At 54.0% G+C, this 22,106-nt stretch overlaps 7 protein-coding genes and 1 pseudogene across 8 annotated transcripts, besides 1 other annotated feature; 4 read left to right on the plus strand and 4 right to left on the minus strand.

Annotated features, from left to right (window-relative positions):
* Nucleotides 1-487: 487 nt before the first annotated feature.
* On the minus strand, nt 488-3,389 carry NCS54_01142900 (Hypothetical protein; the record flags this gene model as incomplete). Its single annotated transcript, XM_053156707.1, has 5 exons — nt 488-1,764; nt 1,813-2,551; nt 2,610-2,987; nt 3,044-3,145; nt 3,267-3,389. 5 exons carry the CDS (start codon nt 3,387-3,389, stop codon nt 488-490), a joined length of 2,619 nt encoding a protein of 872 aa, XP_053012682.1.
* Nucleotides 3,390-6,807: 3,418 nt separating this feature from the next.
* Nucleotides 6,808-7,982, plus strand: NCS54_01143000 (Ribosomal-L5-C domain-containing protein; the record flags this gene model as incomplete). The annotated part of the gene is made up of 3 exons (XM_053156708.1): nt 6,808-7,052; nt 7,111-7,804; nt 7,857-7,982. 3 exons carry the CDS (start codon nt 6,808-6,810, stop codon nt 7,980-7,982), a joined length of 1,065 nt encoding a protein of 354 aa, XP_053012683.1.
* A 266-nt stretch (nt 7,983-8,248) lies between these two features.
* Nucleotides 8,249-8,893, minus strand: NCS54_01143100 (Hsp70 nucleotide exchange factor FES1; the record flags this gene model as incomplete). The annotated part of the gene is made up of 1 exon (XM_053156709.1): nt 8,249-8,893. The coding sequence occupies one exon, from the start codon at nt 8,891-8,893 to the stop codon at nt 8,249-8,251; it is 645 nt and encodes a 214-aa protein (XP_053012684.1).
* Nucleotides 8,894-11,626: 2,733 nt separating this feature from the next.
* NCS54_01143200 (actin) lies at nt 11,627-13,538 on the plus strand (the record flags this gene model as incomplete). The annotated part of the gene is made up of 8 exons (XM_053156710.1): nt 11,627-11,633; nt 11,742-11,772; nt 11,965-12,020; nt 12,128-12,158; nt 12,221-12,992; nt 13,042-13,226; nt 13,264-13,273; nt 13,323-13,538. The coding sequence occupies 8 exons, from the start codon at nt 11,627-11,629 to the stop codon at nt 13,536-13,538; spliced, it is 1,308 nt and encodes a 435-aa protein (XP_053012685.1).
* A 169-nt stretch (nt 13,539-13,707) lies between these two features.
* NCS54_01143300 lies at nt 13,708-14,402 on the minus strand (annotated as a pseudogene). Its single transcript has 2 exons — nt 14,178-14,402; nt 13,708-14,079 (listed from the first exon to the last, which is right to left on the minus strand).
* Nucleotides 13,708-14,402: a sequence feature.
* A 384-nt stretch (nt 14,403-14,786) lies between these two features.
* Nucleotides 14,787-15,258, plus strand: NCS54_01143400 (Hypothetical protein; the record flags this gene model as incomplete). The annotated part of the gene is made up of 2 exons (XM_053156711.1): nt 14,787-14,958; nt 15,029-15,258. The coding sequence occupies exons 1-2, from the start codon at nt 14,853-14,855 to the stop codon at nt 15,256-15,258; spliced, it is 336 nt and encodes a 111-aa protein (XP_053012686.1). The 5' UTR covers nt 14,787-14,852.
* Nucleotides 15,259-15,600: 342 nt separating this feature from the next.
* On the minus strand, nt 15,601-18,251 carry NCS54_01143500 (Elongator complex protein 2; the record flags this gene model as incomplete). The annotated part of the gene is made up of 3 exons (XM_053156712.1): nt 18,108-18,251; nt 15,812-18,003; nt 15,601-15,757 (listed from the first exon to the last, which is right to left on the minus strand). Exons 1-3 carry the CDS (start codon nt 18,237-18,239, stop codon nt 15,601-15,603), a joined length of 2,481 nt encoding a protein of 826 aa, XP_053012687.1. The 5' UTR covers nt 18,240-18,251.
* Nucleotides 18,252-18,805: 554 nt separating this feature from the next.
* NCS54_01143600 (Ubiquitin-related modifier 1) lies at nt 18,806-19,594 on the plus strand (the record flags this gene model as incomplete). Its single annotated transcript, XM_053156713.1, has 3 exons — nt 18,806-18,846; nt 19,141-19,305; nt 19,450-19,594. The coding sequence occupies 3 exons, from the start codon at nt 18,806-18,808 to the stop codon at nt 19,592-19,594; spliced, it is 351 nt and encodes a 116-aa protein (XP_053012688.1).
* Between the last annotated feature and the right edge of the window lie 2,512 nt (nt 19,595-22,106).

Genomic DNA, 22,106 nt, shown 5'->3' on the forward strand with positions numbered 1-22,106 from the left:
GTCTGTCTCTACGTGTGCGTGTGCGTGTGCGTGTGCGTCATTATACCAACCCCCTCATGGTAACCTTTGATGAGTACAAACAGATGTCCTGTGATACCACGTCCATCCAAAACGCCTTGCTAGAATCTTTTGGCTTTTTTTTTTCCTTCCAGGCTATGTAGGCCCTCGGCCAAACAAAAAAACAGAGAGAGAAAAATGCAATTCCGCTCGTCTTTCGTCCGTTCAGTCATCACGTACCCTGGTGCTCGTTTTCCTCCCCTTTACACCTTGTCCAACTCCATTACAGTCCACCAGGGCGGTGTGTCACCTCGCTCGCTGGCAACCATTCCCATCCGAGGCCTTTGCACTGTTTCCTTTTTAAGCCGACAACTCCTGTTCCTATGCGTGTGTATTCAAACATTGAAAAAGTCGTGATTTCGTGTGTGTGTTGATGTCCTGTTGCTTCATATTTTTCGGTGTCGTTTGCCGTCATCAAGAAGCACGACGGTTACATCACCGTGCATTCTCGCTCTGGTTGGGGGTTGTTCTTGTTCTTGATCTTATCCTTGGACTTGATTCGCTTATGGCCATGCTTCCCACCATGGTGATGGTGATGGTGATGAGGTTCAGCCTCTGGCTCGGCAGGTGCTTCAGCTCCATCGGTGCTGCTCTTGGACTCCTTGGATAGCTCCGTGGTCAAAACTCCTGTAGAGTTGGCCGAGGACATCCCAAGAGGATTGGAATCCACCTTGAGATCTGCCTTGGGGTCGGCCTTGGGATCTACCAAAGGCTCCTTGCTTGGCCGCATGAGCCCTCCCAAGCGGCTCATTGAAAAGCTGATACGGTTGTCGCCGTTCTGGCTGCTTGGTCGACTCCTGTTGACCTTGGCGAACCGCGATGCCGCGCGAGATAACCTGGATGCTGTAGATTCTTCATTGGGTGTCACGGCTGGAGAGTGAGAGTTGGGGGTTGGAGAAGTCGAGTCCGTCCAGACCACGCTAGGGCGACGAGAATCTCCGAGGAGAGATCCCTGGTGGAAATCTGCACCCTCACCACTCCTTCTAGGGGGGCGTTCGCTGTCTGAAGAGAGCCGAATACTCGGTGGCTTGCTGGCATATAGCTGAGAGCTCTCAATAGTTGGAGTATTGTCAAAGTAGCTCTCGTCCTGGCCCGAGATTCCCAGTTGGTTGCTTCGGGTTGGTGTAGGAGGCAGCTCGATGCTAACCTTGGACTCGTTATATGATGGCGGCTCAGTTTCGGTGTCGTCGACAGAAGGAGGGGCAACGTCGACCATTGGTAGGATCTGATAAAAGAGCAGATATGGCATCTCTTCTCTCAGGGCCCTCTTGATGTCGTCGACGTAGGTGACACGGTTCTCGATCTGTAGGTCATCGAACTTGACCCATTGAGCCTCCTCGTAATCCGGGGGAGGATCGAAATTGTGTCGGCGGTTATCCTTCAGGAGCTTGGGTGCAACTCTGGCGAACGCGATATAGTGTCCACTTTGTAACGAATCACCACGATGGCAGATGACGGATTGAAGAACGAGCTTGTACTCCATGTTAAGGACATTCGATTCCTCCTCCGTCTTGATCTCGTCAGCGAGCATAAAGTGCGGGAGCCTGAGGCTGTCAGGTATATCGATGAAGGTGTTATGACGCTTGGGGTGACCCGACTCGGTCATGGCATAACGTTTGAGGCAGATGCCTACAACTGGTCGTTGGTCAAAGTTCAGGGCAACGTCGACGTTGTTTCGGGGCTCAGAGCTTGTCAACGCATGCCATGCTACCATACCTGTCAGTGCTGTCGTGGGAAACAGGGGGGCAAACTCACGAATAAGTCTGAAAAATTGCCACGCAGGGATTGTTACGGCCTTGACCACAGTCGAGCCCTTTCTCATGGCCTTTTGGAGTACCGTGATATTGTCAGGGGTAGATGGACGACCCTGCTCATCGAGAACGACACGTTGGATAACACTTGTTGACCTTGCTCGAACGGATGGCTTGCGTTCCTGTGCTATTTCGATGGTGGTGACTTCACCCACCTCCTCATCATCAGGAACATCGCCATCTTTGATCTTGACGTCGTGACCCCCAAGAATCGGCCCTTTCTCGGCGGTGGGTGTCCTCTCGATGGGAGTGATAGTCGTCGGGGAGGCAGTGATGGGTGTTGATGGTTCGCCCCTTTCCTCGGTGATGATCCGAATAGTATCCCTGTGCTTCAGCGTTGGTGGCTCGCTGTAGCTCCTGTCTTCCACGCCGAGCTTCTTCCCATCTTCGCTGTCTCGCTTGACGTCGACCTGGGCGTTGAAGTACTCCTCGAGACAATCCTCCAACTTGATTCCCTTATCTTCGGGATCCGGGGGTACGGCAAGGTTCAGGAGACGTTCGTAGACAACCTTGTGGTCGTCCTTATCCTTCTTGCCTTGGTGGAAAAGGTCGACCTGCAATGATAGGAGAGGTAGCTGTAGAGTTTCCGTGATGAAAGCAAAAGCTTCCGAAGTATCTTGTTGCTCGAGCATCCGAGCATCTGACCAGCCACAGTCAGCCAAGGCGTCCTGGATCAGCTTGGTCTGCACGAGTTAGCCGAGTTTAATTTAAACCTGCGGGATGGGATGCGCCTCAGCCTACCAGATCTGTGTGTACTAGCTTTCCAGTCCTCAGCATGTTTACCCACATGCGCAAGAGAGTGACGAGCTTATTGCGGTTGTCTTCCTCAGGAAACTCATTCTTGAGCATGCACTCAAAAGCGTCAAGCTTGGCAAACATGGAGAAGAGCAGGGCGTCCAAGTAACACGTTACGTTGCCGCGATTCTCGGCACCAACCATTTCCACGCTTGGGTCGTAAGGGGTGATGATGCCAGCTGCCGCCTTCTGCTCCATGTCGATGAATTCGACCGTCTTTTTCGGGTCGTGGTTGGCGAACTTGGTGGCCATGATGTCGTTGATGTGGTCAGCGGTGACATTTGTTATGTTGAGCTCGTCAAGTCGTCGTAGAATCTCCTCCACCTAACGGATTGATGTTAATGAATCGGCTCTGATAATCGCAGGGGGCCGTTCCGTACTCGTGCTGTGTCCTTTTCCTTCTCTGCATCTGCTTTGGCGCCTGGCTTGGCGTTGTCTGTCTTGAACATGGACATGAAGGCGCCTGCAGAAAGCGGACGAGGCTGTCCCCAACTGGTCAGCAAATAAGTGCAAAAGGATTTGTCCCGTGGCTTTGGGCGTGGTTGACGTCGTGACCAAGCGCACCGCCACGAGACATGACCATTGAGGGCATCTCGAGCATACCTTGTTCTTGTTGGCGTTGTCAGAGGTTGCTGGTACAGGCGGCGCTGGTGTTGCCGACTTAGATCTACGGCCTGCGCCATTCTTGTCGCGCAAGCTGAGGAATTTCCGAGGGAACTCCTTCATGGTTGCTGGATGTAGTAGAAAAGAATGATGTGATTGTGAGAGAAGATCGGGTGCCTCGTGAAGTTCAGCGAGGTAACAACAGGCCACAAGCCTTCATTATCGGGGGCGCATCAGTCGCAGGCGATGGTTGAGGAGGGACGGGAGGCGGCTCGGTGCGACGCGCGCGGTGAGATGGATAGGTTAATGTAGTGAAGGTGCGATAGATGAGTCGGTCAATGTACTGGTCGCTCGAAGACGAGAGGAGACGGGCGAGGAACAGGTTGGAAGAGTTATTCAAAGCAGAAGAAAGCAGAGAAAACGAAGCGTGAGCTGAAAGACCCGACGACGGGGAAGCCAGAGGGGGAAGCTCTACCTCAAAAAAGGCCGTGGTTTCGGGTTCGGAGCGAAGCGTCAGTGGCCGAATAGTTGGGAAGGTACCTGTACCTGCCCGGGCGACCTACCAAAATAGAAGGGTTTCGAGGACCAGGACCCAGTGGCGGGGGCGGGACGGCGGCCCCTGTCGGTACAGCAGCCCAGGCGACCCCTGTTGGGCTGTGTGGCCTGTGCCAACCACACCTCACTTCCGTCAGAGGTGCAGTGCCCCTGTGGGTTAGGGGCGCAATCGCAGTCATTTCCATCGAAGGTCTCGGTGCCGGGCCTCAGGGCATCCGACAAGCGCACTAGCTCTCTGTCTGCGTGCCAATCCAATCCAACGGCGCCGGCCATGGATGGATTGGATGGGCGATCCTGACCATTCCGACAAGCGCTCGTGGGATCGGGAAGCGAAAGCGACGGGAACCCGTAACCTCCCAAACGGCCACCTCGCAGGGTCCGACGAGCTAATGTCCAACGTGGAAGCTGGCAGGCGATTTGCTTGGATGATTTCTTCGCGGGAGTCATCCATCACATTTGACCGTCCGGGTTTGACGTAGTATCATGCATGGGAAAGAATCTTTAAAATCTTTGTACCGACACGGCGGTGTAAGTAAGCAATCCGCCTTTTGACTTTCATGATGCTATTGTGTGTGTTGTTTGTCTTGCTTGATTGTCAGTCAGCAAGGCAGCATCTCGTAGTTTCTGCCTTGTCTAACAAGAACAAGAACTCAAACGCCCACGCAACGTCTTTCGTCACCCGTCCACTATCAATCATTCCCCCACGCTGCCTTGGGAGGGCTCTGCTTGAATTCCACCGTCATCATCTTGCGTGCCCCTCAGAGCATCCATCCTGCCCCTCTTCCAATCTTCAGGGTCCAGTTTATTACCGCCTGGGCGTGCAACCCTGCCCATGACAGTCATCATCCACGGACTCTTGACTTGTGACCTGGGCCGGGATAGGATAGTCACGCAGCATTCAGACGTTGAATCGAGCAAGAATGGATCTATAATTCGTAACTGTGACACGTATGCAGAGTGTCTTGTGCCAATTTACCGGAATAAATCGTCCCCAACAAAGAGAAGAAAATTCTGAAGCCTGCTAGGCAGGCGGCAACTCCGTCCACCATCCAAGTTGCATCCACCCCTTGCACACACCACTACGGCCTGGCCTTGCGGCGTACTCGCAGAATTTGGCGATAGAATCAGGTTCATTATCGGTTCAGTGGGAGTCCCCATCCTTTGGGTTGTCGTAGATGGTACGTGCACGCCAAGGCAAGATCACGCACAACGAGAGGTTACTAGTACCATCGAGATCCGCGCATTCCATCACCAGACCTGACCGCCCCCGCGGGTGTTTATCCCCGTTGAGGGTTTCCCAGGCCCATCCGATAAACGTATGGTTCTTGATGACAGTGGGTTGGGGCATCAGGTACCCAGTACCTACCTACCCAATAGGCAGGGAAAAGCCTGGGTACGTTTAGTCTAGGAAACTGAGGGTCTCGATGAGCTTCACTCACAGGAAAGGCAATAAATGGCCTCTGTCCGTACTGGTGACGTAGGCGTACTAATATATTGCACGCGTTTGCTTATTGTCCCTGACAAAAAGGTCGCATGAATTGCTTTCATGGTTAGCCTCCCAAGGTTCTCTACGGTTTCCAAGCTGGAGCCCTGTGCTTCCACCTGGAAGGCTAAGTTTTTACAGTCAGTATCATCTTGAAAGTCAATGGAGAACTTCGAAACTACGGTATAAGAAGAACGACTTCCCCCCAACTCTTCCGTCATCTTCCTTTCCCATTAGTACCAACCGGGGGCTTCAGTGAAATATGATGTAGTATCTGTCCCATCTAATTGTGACCTATGATGAAAACTTGGAATGGAAAACTATCGCACTTTTGCGCATGATGTCCAGTGATCCTCTCAGGTAACCCGAGGTCAGTACCTTCATACGAAGTTTTACATTCAATGGTGTCGAGTGAGGTCAGCAGGATCAGCTACCGACGTTGTTCTTACCATAACTTGCCTGTGTTCAAGAAAGTAATACATTTCATGTTGCAGAGCAAAGGATAGAACACGCGCCTAAAAATGCTACGAGCACACCCGGGTTCTTGTCGCTCTCGAATGTTGCCCATCCCCATCCCCATCCGATAAACGTATGGTTCCTCCTGTGGTCGGGCCGCCATAGAAACCATGCCCGGTTGTTAACGGGGACGGGGAATGAGCCGGCCGGTTACCTGGTCCGTCCGAATCGGGCTGTTTCCAAGCAGTTCTATCTATCATATCGGTCTGTGTCGGTCTGTATTGTTGAGTAAAAAAAAGAGAAGGAGTTAAATCGGGTCGACGGACCCACGGACATCCCGCGCCCAGCTGCTCGGGTCCGCTCCGTGATAACCCCATGCCAATTGCAGCATCTTTTCGGAGTTTGGGAATCCGAATGAAAGCGATTGAGCTGTTTCGGACTGCGGGTTTCTTACGGCCCGACACTTGCACCAAGACTAGCGAGGGCTCAGGAGACTTGACCCTCCTAGTTTTCGTACAGTACAGTCGGGTGTAAGCTTTGGTCCAAAACGAGTCCATTGGTGGCTTCGTAAACTGACCATCTAGAACCTGCATTTTTGCTGTGTTCCTAGATCTGGGTCAATGAGGGCAGATCGGTATCTGGAAAAGTGGTGAGATGATCAAGAGTGAGGGATCAGATTATTCAAGTCACATGGTGCGACAATACATTCAAGGCGGAAAGGCTGAGGGCGGCCAAAGCTCTTTGGGCCAACGTTCGCGAGTCGAACCACCATTCAACTGGGAATAAGGTAGACAAGCGAGATGATTGATCATAGGTTGGAGATACGCGTATCAGTGAAAACCAATTACCTGTCCTAGCCAGCAGCCGTTGAGGCCTTGAGGTGGTTTAAGAGGCGACGCCACAGTTACACACACACCAGCCACACCTCCCGCAGCCCAAGCCACATGTGGCTCAACTGCGGCTAGCCGCTTAGATGGAAATTTCCAATCCATGCGACAAACTCCCACCTCTGTCGACGAGCAATTCCATCCTGCCGAACCCGACACCATGGCCACGGTCCGAGAAGGAGCTCGCTTGGCGAGCTCATTGGGACGAAGGCAGATCCCTCTGCGAACTGTCCCCCTTTGTGCGAGGCGGTTCGCCTCGACAGAGGCCGAGAAGCCCTCATCTGCTCTTTCAGACCTCGACTCTGCTTCGTCCTTTGCGACAGCCCCTCCCGATGAGGCGGCCCTCAAGGCCTTCAATGAGAAGGAGAAGGCCAGTTCTAGGGACAGGAAGCTCCCTGGTAACCGGTTCGTGCCTCAATTCCTCCCCCCGGCTTCGGAACATGTACTAAGAGCCCCTCCATAGATACCAGTACCACCCTCCCAAGTACTACCGAGGACCTCTCCACCCCGTCCAGATGCCTCTATCCTCCGACCCGACTGCTCGAGACTTCGTCCCTGGACCTTTCAACTTTCCTCGGCTAAAGCACACCTATGACAGCACAATTGCCCCAGATCTGATGACCCTCACATACCAACATACACCACCCGGTACTGAGCCACCGGTCTCCAACAAGGGTAACTTGAGAGAATGGGACGGCTCCTCACCTTATCATGAGAACCGACCTCGTCGAGGACCTCGTGGTGGCGGCTCTTCAAGATTGGGTATAATCGAGCGCCCAATTGCCTGGCACAACATCCCTGAGCTCGAGTCTGTCACTATCAACTCGTTTGCTCCCCTCGGTGCCCAGAACAAGGAGTACCTTCACGTTTGCCGAGCAGTTGTCCAGGCTATCTCGGGAGCTTTCCCTGAGGTGACTCGGGTCAAGCACGGTGTTGTTCAGTGGGGTGTCCGAAAGGGCGACAAGACTGGTTGCAAGGTGACGCTCCGTGGTGGTGCGGCCTATGAGTTCCTCGACAAGCTCATCACTCTGGTTCTGCCCAAGATCAAGGACTGGCCCGGTATCAATGCGACTACAGGTGATAGTGCGGGTAACCTGGCGTTTGGCCTGCGTCCGGCTTGGATGGCGTACTTCCCTGAGATCGAGTTCAACTACGATGTGAGTCCGAAAACAGCCCTTATTCTGACAGATGATCTAATCTGTAACTCAGATGTACCCTGCACGACTGATGCCCGGTTGTGATATCTTTATTAAGACGACGGGAACCTCGGACAGACAAGGTCGTCTGCTCCTGGAGGCCTTGGGCTTGCCCTTCTACGGCAAGGCCACACACTAAGTCACGACAAAAGGAGTCACTGTTGGATGTGGAATTATGAGGCAAGCATCATCTCCGAATGGTTGATATGTAGTATAGACCATGTACCAAGACAAATGTATCATAAGGGCATCAAAATCCGGTTTTCAATTGCCTGAACTATTCTGAACTTTTCCGACCTTCCTTTCCATCTATCCGCATCTATCCGTCCGCGAGATGCTCTAATGCAACGCCTAACTCCGTCCCAAATGCATTCGTTCATCATATGTGGATATAACTGGCGTCCTTTACGCCGCCTTCTTGATCTTCTCCCGTAGACCGTTGACGACCTCATCGACAGCCTCCATGTTTGCAGCATCAATCTTGTCGGTGGCGTGGCCCTTCTTGGTCAATTCCTCGGAAAAGACGTCCATAGCGGGCTGGTAGTTGCGCACCGCCGAGCTGAGGGCATACACGGCCTTGCGTCGCACCTCGTGGTGCTCGTCCTCGTGTGTGGCCAAATGCACGAGCATGGGCAGGCCGCCCATGGCGAATAGCCTTTCCTGTGTGCGCTCGTTGTTCTGCACGGCGGTGCCAACGCACCAGGCGGCCATCTTGCGCATCTCGCGCTCGTCGTGCTTGAGCTGTTCGAGCAGCGGGGTCCACAGGCTAAGGTTGGCAATATTGTTTGCGTTGTCGAGGTTCTCGATGAGTTGCTCAAAGTTGTCAAAGGCAATGAGCTTGTCGTCGAGGGTCACCTGCTCGTTGTCGTTCGATGTAATGATCTCCATCGAGGCCTTCATGAGGTCGGCGTCCGAGGGGCCGCCCATGAGCGAGGCCATGAGCTCTGGGGTGAGGTCGGTGGTGGGCCGCGGGGCATTGGGATCGGCCCTGGTTGTGTCGGAGTTCTCGATGCTCCATTTGAGGAGCTCGTTGAGGCGCTTGTCATCCATGATGGTTATTGTGTATAGACGTTTGTTTTGCTTTTGCCTTTGAAAAAATTGTGCTTGTAAATGCAGAGTTCTTGGTGTTTAATATCTTTGCTGGGATTTTCAACTTGGCCAACCGTGATGATTAGAATTTGCCCATTCTGGAATCTTCAAGAAGACTCTATTCCAGATGAGGACTAGCGTCAGCGCAAAATGCTTGCTTCAGGAAGATTCGATTCTCCGACCCCCGATAGTCCTGGGGATCCTCGGCTTGATATCTTCACCGCATAGTCCTGGAATGAACTTACGATAGCTCTCGCGGGTTGCTCAATGACTACTTTTAGGCTCACAAGGCCCTCGTACTCTCAGTGCCTTGGGAGCCAACGCAATTCAGGTGATAGTGGTCCAACGTGGCAAGGAAAGATTTCATCATAGCTTCCCCTCCAGCTCAGCCAAATTGCCCCACCTTGGTCATGTTGCCCCTCATCGCTGCTTTTGCACCCGAGCTCGAGTGAGCTGAAAGCGAAAACGAGAAACGAGAGCACCAGAGAAAAAAAAAAAGAAGCGAGGGCAAATACAACCTTGGAGACGCACAACCCTTGACGTATTCCAAGGACTGTAGGTGGCTGGGTTGACGCGCGTCTATCGCATAGCGCATAGGTAGCAATTCATCTGCCTGAAAAATACGAAAGGGTCCCCGAGGCTGCAGCTGATGGGCAGTCCTAGCCGTGGAGGATAACTGCAGCCTGGTGGGAATTTTCGCAACCGCAAAGGCACGCCGAGGCCAGCGGAGTTACCGTTGTCTAGAAGCGAAGCTATTCCGTCTTATGGCCTAGCTGACTGGCCACCAGCAGGGTGGATTTCCCCGGTTGGCTGGGTCAGGGGGCGATGCAGGGGTCATAATGAGGAATGGAAGATTTGTTGGGCCTCAAGAGAAGACGAAGGGCTTCTAGCTCAGGAGGCGAGGCAATGGAACGACGGTGAAGCTGTTTGGAGAGATGAGATCACGCACAGGCCGTCCTAGAGCAACAGGCGGCACGCGAGGCAAAGGCTGGGAGCTCAATTCGGCGGATATGATGCGCGAGAGGACCCGAGATAAGCGGAAGTCCGCCACGATGAGGAAGGCATCGATCGGATGGACTCGAGAAAAAGGAGGCGCGCAATCTGTGGTTGTCCGCAGGAGAGAGTCCCCCAGGAGTGGAATTCGGATGCCTGCTTTAACCAGTCGGAACGGGTGGGTGAGCTTATTAGCTGAACGGCGAGATCCACGCGTCTTCCATCGTTCTCTCGGGTGGCTTGTAGTTCGTCAGCGGAGATATCAGTTGGTAGGTATGGATTAGAAAGACAGCTGCCTCCGCGTAACTGGGGGCCTGGAGGAGGAGGACCAGGAGCGGTTGCAGTTAATTAGCCGCTCGTGCTAATTATGGAGTGGGAACGCGGAAACAGGAAGCTCTCCGGGAACCGGTTCGAACCTGGCTTGCGGAGTCCAGCCTCCTTTTCAGTCCTGAGCGGTGCTGTGCTGGGACTCTGTTGATATCTGATGGAATCCATCAGCGCAAGGCTCGAGATGATGATGCTCGAGGCTGTGGTGGCTGGGGCTGATTAGGGGCATCCCCCGTGCTGAGTCGGTCTTGACTGCTAAGAATGGTGCCATGGCAATCTTTCCCCGGATGCCTGATAGAGGCTGGCTGGCATGTTCCTTGACGAGACAGACGAGTGATAGAGGAGGCTAATTGTTTGGTGCAAATAGCCGGCTGCTTCAAGGGCGCATGGAGGCTCCGGGTGGCTCGCCGGGAGAGAAGCCAAGAAAGGTAGAGAGAAGCCTCAAAGGCTGCAGCATTAAAAAGTTCCCTAGCTGACGTCGCCATCCAGCCCGCGTGGCGGTGGATGCGAGTTTGTGCTGACGACGTCACCTTGTGCATCAGAGCGAGCAGAGATAAAAACCGTGATCCGGCCACGGAAGGCGGGCCGTTGAGGTTTCGGAACGACAAGCACATGCGAGGCTGTTGGAAATATTGGTAATAGAAGCCATCTCCATCTCACAATCACCGTCACATAAGCGAAGGTAGGTCCAGATCCATTTCATCATCTCGTCAGTGCCCCCCAAACCCAAGGTGGTGACCGCAAGAAGGGAGCTTCCCCCCCCAGCCACCGCTACAACCTGACCGGACGTCCACTGCAACCACAACCACTGACAATTGGATCAACCCGCTGAGAGCACATCAACCTGGCCAGCGCACTCACTACCTACCTGCGCTACGGCCGCCACGAACCAATCAGTAAAAGCGGCAAGCAACTCCCTGGCCGTCGTGGTTTTTCTGCCGCCCTCCTCCCAGCTCTCCAGCGGGCTCCAGCGGGCTACCGTGCCTCGTCTGCCCAGGTCCTCTACCCGCTTCTGGCAGGCGGTCTCTCCCCCCTTGTCCCCAAAGTGTCCACCTCAGCATTTCGGGGCCCGCCCACAACTTTCTTGTGACAGCGTCGCCCGGCGATACTTGTCTCCTTTCCCCCCTCCCCCATTCATTCTCCGTCCCATCCTCTTCCCTCTCCCATTCCATTCAAACCACTACTTCTCCTCATCTCTTCTACCCCCCGACCTCCGTCTCCTCTCATCAACGTCTCTTTTTTTTCTCGTAAGCCTTCCGATCTTGCAGCCTACTGACTCGCTTTTGTCTTCTTGTTTCTTTTTTGCCTGCTTTTGAGCCTGAGCTAATCCCGTTTCTGGACAGCTTTCCCATACACACACCGTAATCCACAACCATGGAGGGTACGTCGCATCACGTTCGCGCCGCTGTATCGCCGCGCCTGTTCAATCCGGCACGAGCATCGCGGGAATCATCTTTGGACGGTCGCTGACTTTGTTTCTCCTGTACAGAAGAAGTTGCCGCCCTCGTCATCGACAATGGGTAAGCTCCCCGCGTGTCCCGCCTGTCTCACCGACCTCTCGCCTACCTCCCCGCCTCCTCTCTCCCCCCTGGCCCAGATGCCACCGCATCGTCCGATGCCCGACAACGGCCTCGACGTCGATGCATATGGACTCGCGGATGGAGACTCGCCCAAAGCAACCGTAATGTTCCCGATAGCTGACTCGATGCTAGTTCGGGTATGTGCAAGGCCGGTTTCGCCGGTGATGATGCTCCCCGAGCTGTTTTCCGTGAGTACCCCACTTCCCAAGTGTGCCACGCCCAAAGGCCTGATATCACATCCCTTGGGCGCGTGCACCACGCAAAAACGAATAGCCTTGCTAACCTCGCAATACAGCTTCCATTGTCGGTCGCCCCCGTCACCATGGGTAAGTTTGATATTTGCGACGCCTCCTGCCGCCTCCCGTGGCCAGCAACTGACCGAGATCAGTATCATGATTGGTATGGGTCAGAAGGACTCGTACGTTGGTGATGAGGCTCAGTCCAAGCGTGGTATCCTGACCCTGCGATACCCCATTGAGCACGGTGTTGTCACCAACTGGGACGACATGGAGAAGATCTGGCACCACACCTTCTACAACGAGCTGCGTGTCGCCCCCGAGGAGCACCCCGTCCTGCTCACCGAGGCTCCCATCAACCCCAAGTCCAACCGTGAGAAGATGACCCAGATTGTCTTCGAGACCTTCAACGCCCCCGCCTTCTACGTCTCCATCCAGGCCGTTCTCTCCCTGTACGCCTCCGGTCGTACCACCGGTATCGTCCTGGACTCTGGTGATGGTGTCACTCACGTTGTCCCCATCTACGAGGGTTTCGCTCTTCCCCACGCCATTGCCCGTGTCGACATGGCTGGCCGTGATCTTACCGACTACCTCATGAAGATTCTTGCTGAGCGCGGTTACACTTTCTCCACCACCGCCGAGCGAGAAATCGTCCGTGACATCAAGGAGAAGCTCTGCTACGTCGCCCTCGACTTCGAGCAGGAGATCCAGACCGCCGCCCAGAGCTCCAGCCTCGAGAAGTCCTACGAGCTTCCCGACGGTCAGGTCATCACCATTGGCAACGAGCGATTCCGTGCTCCTGAGGCTCTGTTCCAGCCTTCTGTCCTGGGTCTTGAGAGCGGTGGCATCCACGTCACCACCTTCAACTCCATCATGAAGTGTGATGTTGATGTCCGAAAGGATCTCTACGGCAACATTGTCATGGTAAGTTTTGCAATACTGGTATCGATGGTCATATCTAACTCTGGCACAGTCTGGTGGTACCACCATGTACCCTGGTCTCTCCGACCGTATGCAGAAGGAGATTACTGCTCTTGCTCCTTCTTCCATGAAGGTCAAGATCATCGCTCCCCCCGAGCGAAAGTACTCCGTCTGGATCGGTGGTTCCATTCTTGCTTCCCTGTCCACCTTCCAGCAAATGTGGATCTCCAAGCAGGAGTACGACGAGAGCGGTCCTTCGATCGTTCACCGCAAGTGCTTCTAAGGTGTGTATTCCACGGAAGCGGCGTCTGACGGTAAACTAATTGTATGCAGCAAAACGACCGACAAACAAAAACCTCCCACTCGCGCAACGACGACAAGATCATGGAGGTGGCGGCCGGTGCAGAGCCTTGGGTGGTTGGCGCGCATCATGGTCGAATCTCATATTTACGAAAAGTTTTTGACATGGTCAAGAGGGTGGGCGTTGCGCTTGCTGTGAAGAGATGTGATGGCCCCTTCATTGTAGTTGCGCGTGTAATGCGTGCCTAGGGGTAGAAGCCGAGGTTGATCATACAAATACTTTTTTACTTTCCGCTTAGAAATGTTGAAATCAAACGAGGTGATGACATGATGGTGCTGTGTCCTGCCAGTGAGCAGATCCATGTTCGACGAGTAGATAATTATCCATTGTCATAAAAGGAGTAACTATGAGCAGTCGTCATGTTAGTTTGTCTCGAGTATCATGTAGCTCTGAGACATGATCAACGGCCTCGGCATGATGTGCAGACGTGCCCTCCCCATCTATAGGATCAGGCGTAGTCAAGTTCTCGGCGGCAGCAACAGCGGCCTTCTCCTCTTCAAGCTTCTTATACTTCCTCCGGCTCTTCTTGGAAGCGCTATCTGCTTTCTTCTTCTTGACACGGCCCACAATGGCTGATCGACTCTGGTCACCGTTGTGGAATTCGTCGACCCGTTGGGCTAGGAGTTCGCGGGCGTGCTTTCGGTTCTGGTCGCGGGAGCGGGTCGCTTGTGACTTTACGACTATGCCGGTAGGGATGTGTTTAAGCTGTACTGCTGAATTCGTTTTGTTCTATCATGAGCGGTGACATATTAGCTATCTGTTACTGGATAACTGGTAGGGCCTATGGGCTGCAGTAGAGAAAGGTGTTGCATAGTGGGCGTTTGTACAATCTTTTGGCCGCCTGGACCGCTCCCTTTGACGTATGATTCTTCAATCTCGGACTCTGGTGGAGGCTTTGGTCGTGGAGGGAGAGCCTTGGCAAGCTGCGTGGATATAATGGTAAAGGTACGGACGGGTGATCCGAAGGGCGAGACGGCGGCGCCCAAGCGGAGGGGTCGGAGAAGGGTGCTAAACATTATGATGATTCCATTTCGTAGCTTCTTCGTAATGAGTCTAGAGTAGTGAGAGAGGTCAATTCCTCAGCAATGTTGTTGTGTACGGCTAGCAAAGCGAGGGGTTCGTCTTGAGTCGACGTTGACTGTGGGCGGACAAGGCTGCGTCACACAACTTCCCGTCGTCGCCTGTGCCACGAGGCAAGCCACAGCCGCGGCCACTGCCACCCGCCGCGTGCACGGGTAAGGAAAGCAATACACCCACCCCCTGTTCCTTCCGCAGGACGTGAGAGGCAACCAAATTTCGGGAGCGTCGGTGCGGTGAGTGGAGGACCCTTTCCTTTCTCATTCGATTCCCTTTCTCCTGGATTTCATTTCTCGACCTTTAAAGCATTCAAACCGCGACAACGACTACAAATTGAATTTTAATCGCTCGACGACGACAATCCTTGGTACAAATACTCGCACGCGCAAATAAACCTCGACCTTCCTTTTCATCAATTCGACATCATGGCGGTTCTTGGAGCGTTCCGAAAGTGGTTGAGCCTCAAGCAGTACCAGCTCGAGGTGACTTTTAGCGTCTACATGTTTACGCCCTGGGAGAAGTTCTTTTTCAGTAGGTCCCCTATTAGAACATACCTCATGCTGTTCCTTGCGCGTGCATCATGAACTAACCACCCCCCCAGGCTCCATCGTCTTCCTCCTCTTCAGCCTGACCTTTATCGCCGCCTGCCTCTACCTGCCGCACCACATCTCCTTCCTTTTCGGCCGCGCCTGGTACTACATCAACGGGGAGCACATTGACGTCGCCGAGGCCATGCACGAGGTTGTTAGGGACATTTCGGCGAGCGCGCTGTCGGGGACCGTGGCGGACGTGACTAAGGAGGCGGCTGAGACGGTGGTCAGGGAGCTATGAATGCGGACATATCTTGATTACTTGAGAGTGTCTTGTGAGGAGATGGAAATGCTTTCCTTGGAGACTACGATGCGTGGAGGTCCCGCTCGGCGGATGTTTGTTTGGCGTTACGATATCATGGATACGGATCTACAACACCTTGGCCAATAGATGGCTTAATGATAATACGCATTACACCCAGTTGCCTGTGCAATTTGCGAGCGTAGGCATGAATCTGCCCCTGAAATGCAACAGAGTGCGAGCATGCTGGAGGGTGGACATGTTGGACGAAGCGAACCCCTGATCGACGGCTGATCACGAGGAGTCACGATTTGTTTGACATCGCAACAATCATTGGTATTGCTATGAGTCACTAGGCACTCGGAGATACTCCTGAGAGAAGGCATACACTCTGACCGAGCTGTCCTCTCCTGCGATAGCCAGCTCGTACGCCCGATCTGAACCCTCTCTCGCGACAGGTCGGAAGGCAAGCTGAAGGACAGCCTTGGGCAAGCAGAAACTAACATGTCAAGTTAGCAATCACATCTCTAGAGGGAGTTTAAAGGGTTCTTACGCTTCGCAGGCAGGCTTCTCAACAGCATCTGTCCCGTCCTCCTTGATCAAGTACAGGTTGAGTCGGCCAAGCTCCGTGCCAACCGCAAGGACAAACCTTCCGTTGACTGGCTGAGGAATAAAGTCGACAGACGTCACGGGTGAAGCACACGGGATGGCGGCTGCTTGTGCGAACTTGAGTTTGCCGTCCTCGCCGGGCTTGGCCGCCCAGATGCGGACTTGCTTGTCACGACCGGCTGTCGCAAAGACGGGTGCTGTAGACGGGGCGGGCGCCCACGCGGCGTCGAGGATCATGCGGGTGTGGCCCTTGGGGTTGATCTGGAGGAGCTTGTATGCTGCCTCGTCCTCAGGGGCGCGCTCGAAGACGGCCCACTGGCGGTCGCGTCCAACGCTCAGGAGGAACTGGTCGTCAACAGAGAAGCGGAGGCGAGTGGCCGTGAGGGAGTGCGCTGTCAGGGGCGGCCGGAGCTCAGTCCAGCGGTTTGTCTCGAAAAGGCGGATGACGGCGTGGTTGGTAGAGCTAGCCTTGCATGCACTAGCAACGAGAGATCCGTCATGGCTGGCAGCGAGACACGAGATCTCGTAGCCGTGACCGTAGAGCTTCTCTGTCTCTGGCCAAAGGGTGTGTCGAGAGAGTGTCTCCTCAAAAGGAGGATGCTCAATCTCTAGGTATGACTTCTTGACCACTGAGGCTGGATCCATGGCATCACGATCACGGTCGTCGATGGGCTGGATCTCTTGGTCATCCTCCACAGCATCGATAGCCTTGTTGGACAAACCTAGCACAGGCATGTTGGCAGCGTCTGGCATGCTCTGGACATCAACACCTCCTCCGATGCCTGCGAGACGGTTAAGCATCGAAGCAACAGCCTTGGGCTCACTAAAGACTCGCATGAGCTTCTCGTCAGCCCCTGACACGAACTGAGAGGCTCCGAGGGAATCGATGCAGTTGAGGTCGTAGCCGTGGATCTGGGGTCTAGACATCTCGTGCCATGTCTCTTGCCATGGCCTGTTCCAGCGAGTGTGAAGTCGTGTAGTTTGGTCTGAGCTCGTCGAGAGGAGGTACTCGCCATTCTTGGCCCATGTAATACCAGTGACGGCTCTTGTGTGGCCTGTAATGGCAATGCAAGGTCGCCAAGAATCCTCTTCAGGGACATATTCCCAGCGCCTCCAGCTACCGGTGCGACCGAGGCAGGCAACAGACTTGCCATCTGGAGACCACAGACCTGTCCAGAAACCGCCAGTGCTTCCAGTAGCTGTGGTCGCGCCTTTTTCTCTACTAATCTCGCCAAGTCTCGCCATGCTGACCCAGATACCAGAGCTCGGGTCCGCCTCCCAGATGGCGAGCGAGTTATCGGCCGACGTAGACAGGAGTTGCAACTTGCCGTCATCCTGCCTCCTCCAGCGGGCACTGTAGATCCAGTCCTCGTGTCCTAGGAGCAGAGCTTCGAAAGTGACGGAAAAGTCCCTTCCGGCAGACTTGAGTCGATGAGCCTTGTTTGAGGGCGACTTGCCGGGGAGGTAGGCGTCGCTTGATGGGTTGGAGCCGCTGGCTGCCATGGCAGGTAGTTCTTTTCCCTGGTGTATCCTCCAGATGCGGATGTACTTGTCCTGGCTGGCCGAGGCGAGGAGCAAATCACTTTCAGGGGCGGATGTCTCCTTGGCGAAGCTCAGAGATCGTATCCAACCTTCATGACCCGTCAACGTCGCCTGCACCTCGAACTTGATTTGTTCAGCCTTGGCCTCGGCGGTAAGGATCTGGACGATGTCTCGTGTGCCAGCAGACGCCAGGACAAGGACATCTCCGTCTTGGTCGACATGGCTGAGTGAAAGACAGAGGGGAAAGTACTTGGGAGCAGTCTTGATAGTCTGAAGCAACACCAGCTGGTCATTCTCAAAGTTCCAGATCTTGATGGAGGCATCTGCACTTCCAGTTGCAATCACCCATCTTTGAGATCCCTCGACTCTAAGAACGGTGATGCAGTTGATAGCACCCGCATGCTCAGAAGAAGTCTGGATGGGCTTAAAGTCGCATCCTGCTTTAGAACCCTTCCATAGAATCAAGGTGTTGTCGTCTGAGCCTGTTATGAGGTATGTGTTGGCGTCCTCGTCCGTTTCAGAGAGGAAAGCCACAGCCTTGACGGTGGTTTTGTGTCCGCTCAAGAGCGTGCTGACTCCTTTTGGAGGATCCAGCTGTATGAATACAATGATTAGAAATAGTACATTATATAGAACGCATTGAAGAGGGAAAATCAATGAAATGTGCCTTTCAACGTCAAGGTGACTCATGTACTCACCGAGGGCTGCCACAAAGCAACATTAATATCAGCTCCAAACGCAAGGATCCCACTCCGGCTCCAGTCAGCAACGGCAGTCTGTCTGTTAGCCCCCGATGACAGGTACTCGACCGACACTGGCCTCGTGCCCATCTTGATCAGAAGCGTCTTGTGGTATTGCGAGGAATGAGTCTGAAAAGTGTGAGCTCCTCGAATTCTGATTGGCTGTAGACACCAGAGGTTGAGGTTGGGTGAAAAAATGGCCGTGCCTGCTTATGTAATTCTTCATTCTCTGCCTTTGAGTGGCTTCTCCGTCAAACAACCACTACAACGACGACAGAAAAGCAAAGAGCCAACGTTTCTTCTCACGGAGGCTCAAGTGGGCACCTTGAAAAAATTACCACGTTTTTTTTCTTTAATTCTACCTCGCTTTTCTTTTTCTCTTCCTGGCTGAATGAACCGTTGAGGGAACTTCAAAATTTAGTTCAGGCGGAAATAAACGGTCCGAGACGTCGTTGTTGCCCAATCTTACCTTGCAACACCACACACACCCATCACCAAAAACACATCGTGGGAGCAAGGCTTTTTTTTCCCACGCGACAAAAGCAAATACGAAAAAGTAAAAACACCAGGCACAACGGTCGCCCCCGGCCGTTTCCCTTCGTTCGAATCCGTGACAGCAACAAGGCCAAGACAGTCTCTTCCAGTCTATCGCCACCATGGCCGAACAGTCTAGCCTCGCCATCACCGTCGAGTTCTCGTCAGTTTCACCTAAACTTTTTTTTTCTTACTCTTCACTCCTCCTCCGCCTTTATGATCTGTCACTCTCCCCTGCTTCACCTCTCGTCTCGTCGAGCCACCCCTATGCACCCGTCATTTCACGAGTGTCCACCGGGCTTTGGGAAGCCTGTCCCTGAAGCCAACACTCTCTCATCTCCCACCTTGTTTTTGCCCCGCGGATAACTCTGGTTTTTTTTCTTCTGTAATCTCCTTGGCCTCGTTGCTTTTTTCTTCCTTGTTTAGTAGGGTCACTAGCTAACCTTGTCGACCTCAGTGGCGGCCTTGAGATGCTCTTCTCCGACAAGCGACACCATTCTCTTTCGATACCTGCAGTGACCCAGGAGGGAAAGCCTGCAAACATTGCATATCTGATAGACCATTTATGTCAGAACGTCATGCAGGACTCTCGAAAGGACCTCTTTGTTCTGGACAACCACCTGTATGTCTCCTCCCCTTCATCATCTTGATATAGCCACTATCCCCACTCCCCTTTTACACGCGCTGCAAGTGCCGGCTGGGTTTCGTCTCGTCGCGTTGGGTCCAGGGACACCACGCTCGTTTTATACGCGTCCTTATTCGATAGTTCTGCGGCTGATCAGGTGGCAAACAGTCGCCCGGGCATCCTGGTTCTGATCAACGATGCCGACTGGGAGCTCGAGGGTGAGGAGGCCTACGAGCTCGAGAGCGGTGACAGCATCTTGTTTGTCTCTACTCTGCACGGAGGTTAGAACTATATACCACGGCTCGGTCAGTCTATCGGCGTCTCTCTAGAGATCTCCCATGTGGCAGCAGCATCAAGCTCCCTTGCATCAAGTTGTTGGGATGGGGGGGAGAGGAGGACTGCACCTGGGAGATGAAGCGTATGCAAGATGCTCTCCTCATGCCGCGATCCAGGCCTCCCCCAAAGTCGATAAGCCTGTCTCAGGCAGGATTCAGGTCTCGACGTACAGGGCCCCTCGGCGCATCCGCTCCCTCCTGGGCGTGAGATGCCCACCACCAACTTCTTACCTTACCATTATTCTTGCCTCTCCATCGTCTCGTCCAATCTGCCTCGCCCAGCCCGCCTCAGATGAGACTCCGCCGTCCCTGAGCTATCGTCTCCTCTCCTCGCCCCCCATGCCCATGGCCCAACGCGCGCGCCCCGCCTCAGCCAGCCCTGCGACTCCGTTTGACAGGGCTACATGTATGTATGTGCGTGTGTATGTACTGCTGCCTTTTGTGCGTCTGCTAGCTCGGAGGGGGCAGACATGGGGGTGGTATCCAGTATGGCGCATTACATACGGATACAATCGATCGCGTTTGAGCAGAACCCCATCTTGCATCTACAGTACATAGTACAGACGCATCCAATGTACGTGCGTGCACAGCACAAACACAGACTTTTGTGGAGAGGGAGAGGGCAAACTGCTGCTGGCTCGCATGAATGCTCAGGCCTGCATCTATGTGTTTACCCCCAGGTGAAGAGAAGAGAGTATGACCGAACTTGTCAGAAAGGAAGCGGCGTAACGGCCCATCCGCTGCAGTATAGCTCTTGTTACGGCGGTGAGCAGCGCAGATCCCAACGAGGCAGCCACATCCCCCTCCCCCAAAAAGCGAGGCTGTAGTCTGCATGGTCGATCAGTTTCGCCCATGGTCTATTCCCCCCATGGCGTTTCTTCAGCAAGCAATGTCTCTAGGAGCCAGGGGCGGTGAAATCTTGGGGACCAAGAGAGAGAGCGAGAGGGGGGGCGTCGTCGATCCCAAGCAGCCACCGGGCCATGCCATGCTGAAAGAGGGGAAATGCAGCAAGCCCCGAGTCCACGGGAACAGAAGGGCCGCAGCTGCTAGATACAGAGAGAGATTACATGCGACGAAGCCTTGCGCTCACTGCTGCGTATCTTGGCGGCCTTGCCCAGACAGAGAGAGAGCAAACGGGGGCCGGGGCTCCGTGGCTTGAGATGGAGACCCAAGATAGGCCGACGACGACATCCTCACGTCACTCCTCCATTCCCACTTGGAGTCCTCGTGAGAAGCGCCTCCTCCCCCCTCTTTCCAAGGTCTTCAGCCTCCTGATAGCGCGTTTGCTCTCAAGGTCGACCCCTCTCCAAGTCGGCCAACTTGCTCAGTCTCTGAACCCCCACGGGGGTTTAGCCGCCAGTATGTCAGCACCAAACAACATGTACCGAGGATACCCAGAGAGACGGAACGGATCCAATCTCATCTCTATCACGTAGCATGAAGGAAGCTTGTAATCAAGGCTAAGCCAGGGCTACATACGAGTGCCCCATTCATCAGGCCCTCACGTATCCCGGGAGTTTGGGCATCACTTCTGCCGGCCTCGTCCCCGGTATCTCGTGAGCTACCTACCTATTCCCCTTGAAATGGCAAAAGGTAGCGTTCCGTTCGTCTTCCAACAATGGTGTAGTCCACCCGTTAAAGAATGCCATCCCGTCATGTGGCCGGACGAGGCTTGCATGACAGGCCGCCAAAGAACCTTGCGGCATTTCTTTTTGCTGGATGGGCTATGCTGTGATGGCCTCGCTAGCTCTGTTGGCTACCTATCGCGCGAGACCTCCTCTCGGCTCTTGTTCTGGTGGTGTAGAGACCCGGCTGTTTGATCCCGAAGGGCTGGAGACAAGTCCGAGTTGGCGGGCGACAAGATGTCAAAGCTGGCCCGAGTATTCCCTGTCAAGTTTGACTCTGTCACTTGTCATAGAGATATTCACATCCAGTCACTGGTTTCGGGCGAGCCTTGTGTTTTGCTTTGAACATGTTTGCTAGAATTTCAATCAGATCTACTCTGTTCCGACGCCTAGAGATTCCGATTTCGCCCTCCCCGGGACTACTCTCGCCTTTTCTCGCCCCCATCATGTCCCATCCCATTCCATTGATTGATTCAACCCAGAGGCTCCCATCCTGGAGAGTCTAGAAACTCCGATACCCATGCACCAACGCTCCTTTGAATGGTCTAGAAACCAGTGATGCAACCCAAATCCTTTTCCCAAATCCTCATGGACCCCGAGCCACCCGCCTGGGCCCTCCACCAGCCCATACCATCCCAGCCAAGAAAATGACATGAAAAAAATTGTGTGGAAAAAAAATTGTTCAGAAAACCTCTTCTGCGGGCGAGACCGCCTTTTCCTCTAGCACCGAGTCCAGGCCAAGAAGCCAATGGACGAGTCTCTTGGTGAGACTGCAGATAGAGCCACCCACACGTTCTGCTCCCTTGCATGAGTCCAATCCAACAAGAGCTCCATCCCA

This window comes from Fusarium falciforme, chromosome 9, assembly GCF_026873545.1.
Source record: "Fusarium falciforme chromosome 9, complete sequence".
Lineage (NCBI taxonomy): Eukaryota > Fungi > Ascomycota > Sordariomycetes > Hypocreales > Nectriaceae > Fusarium > Fusarium falciforme.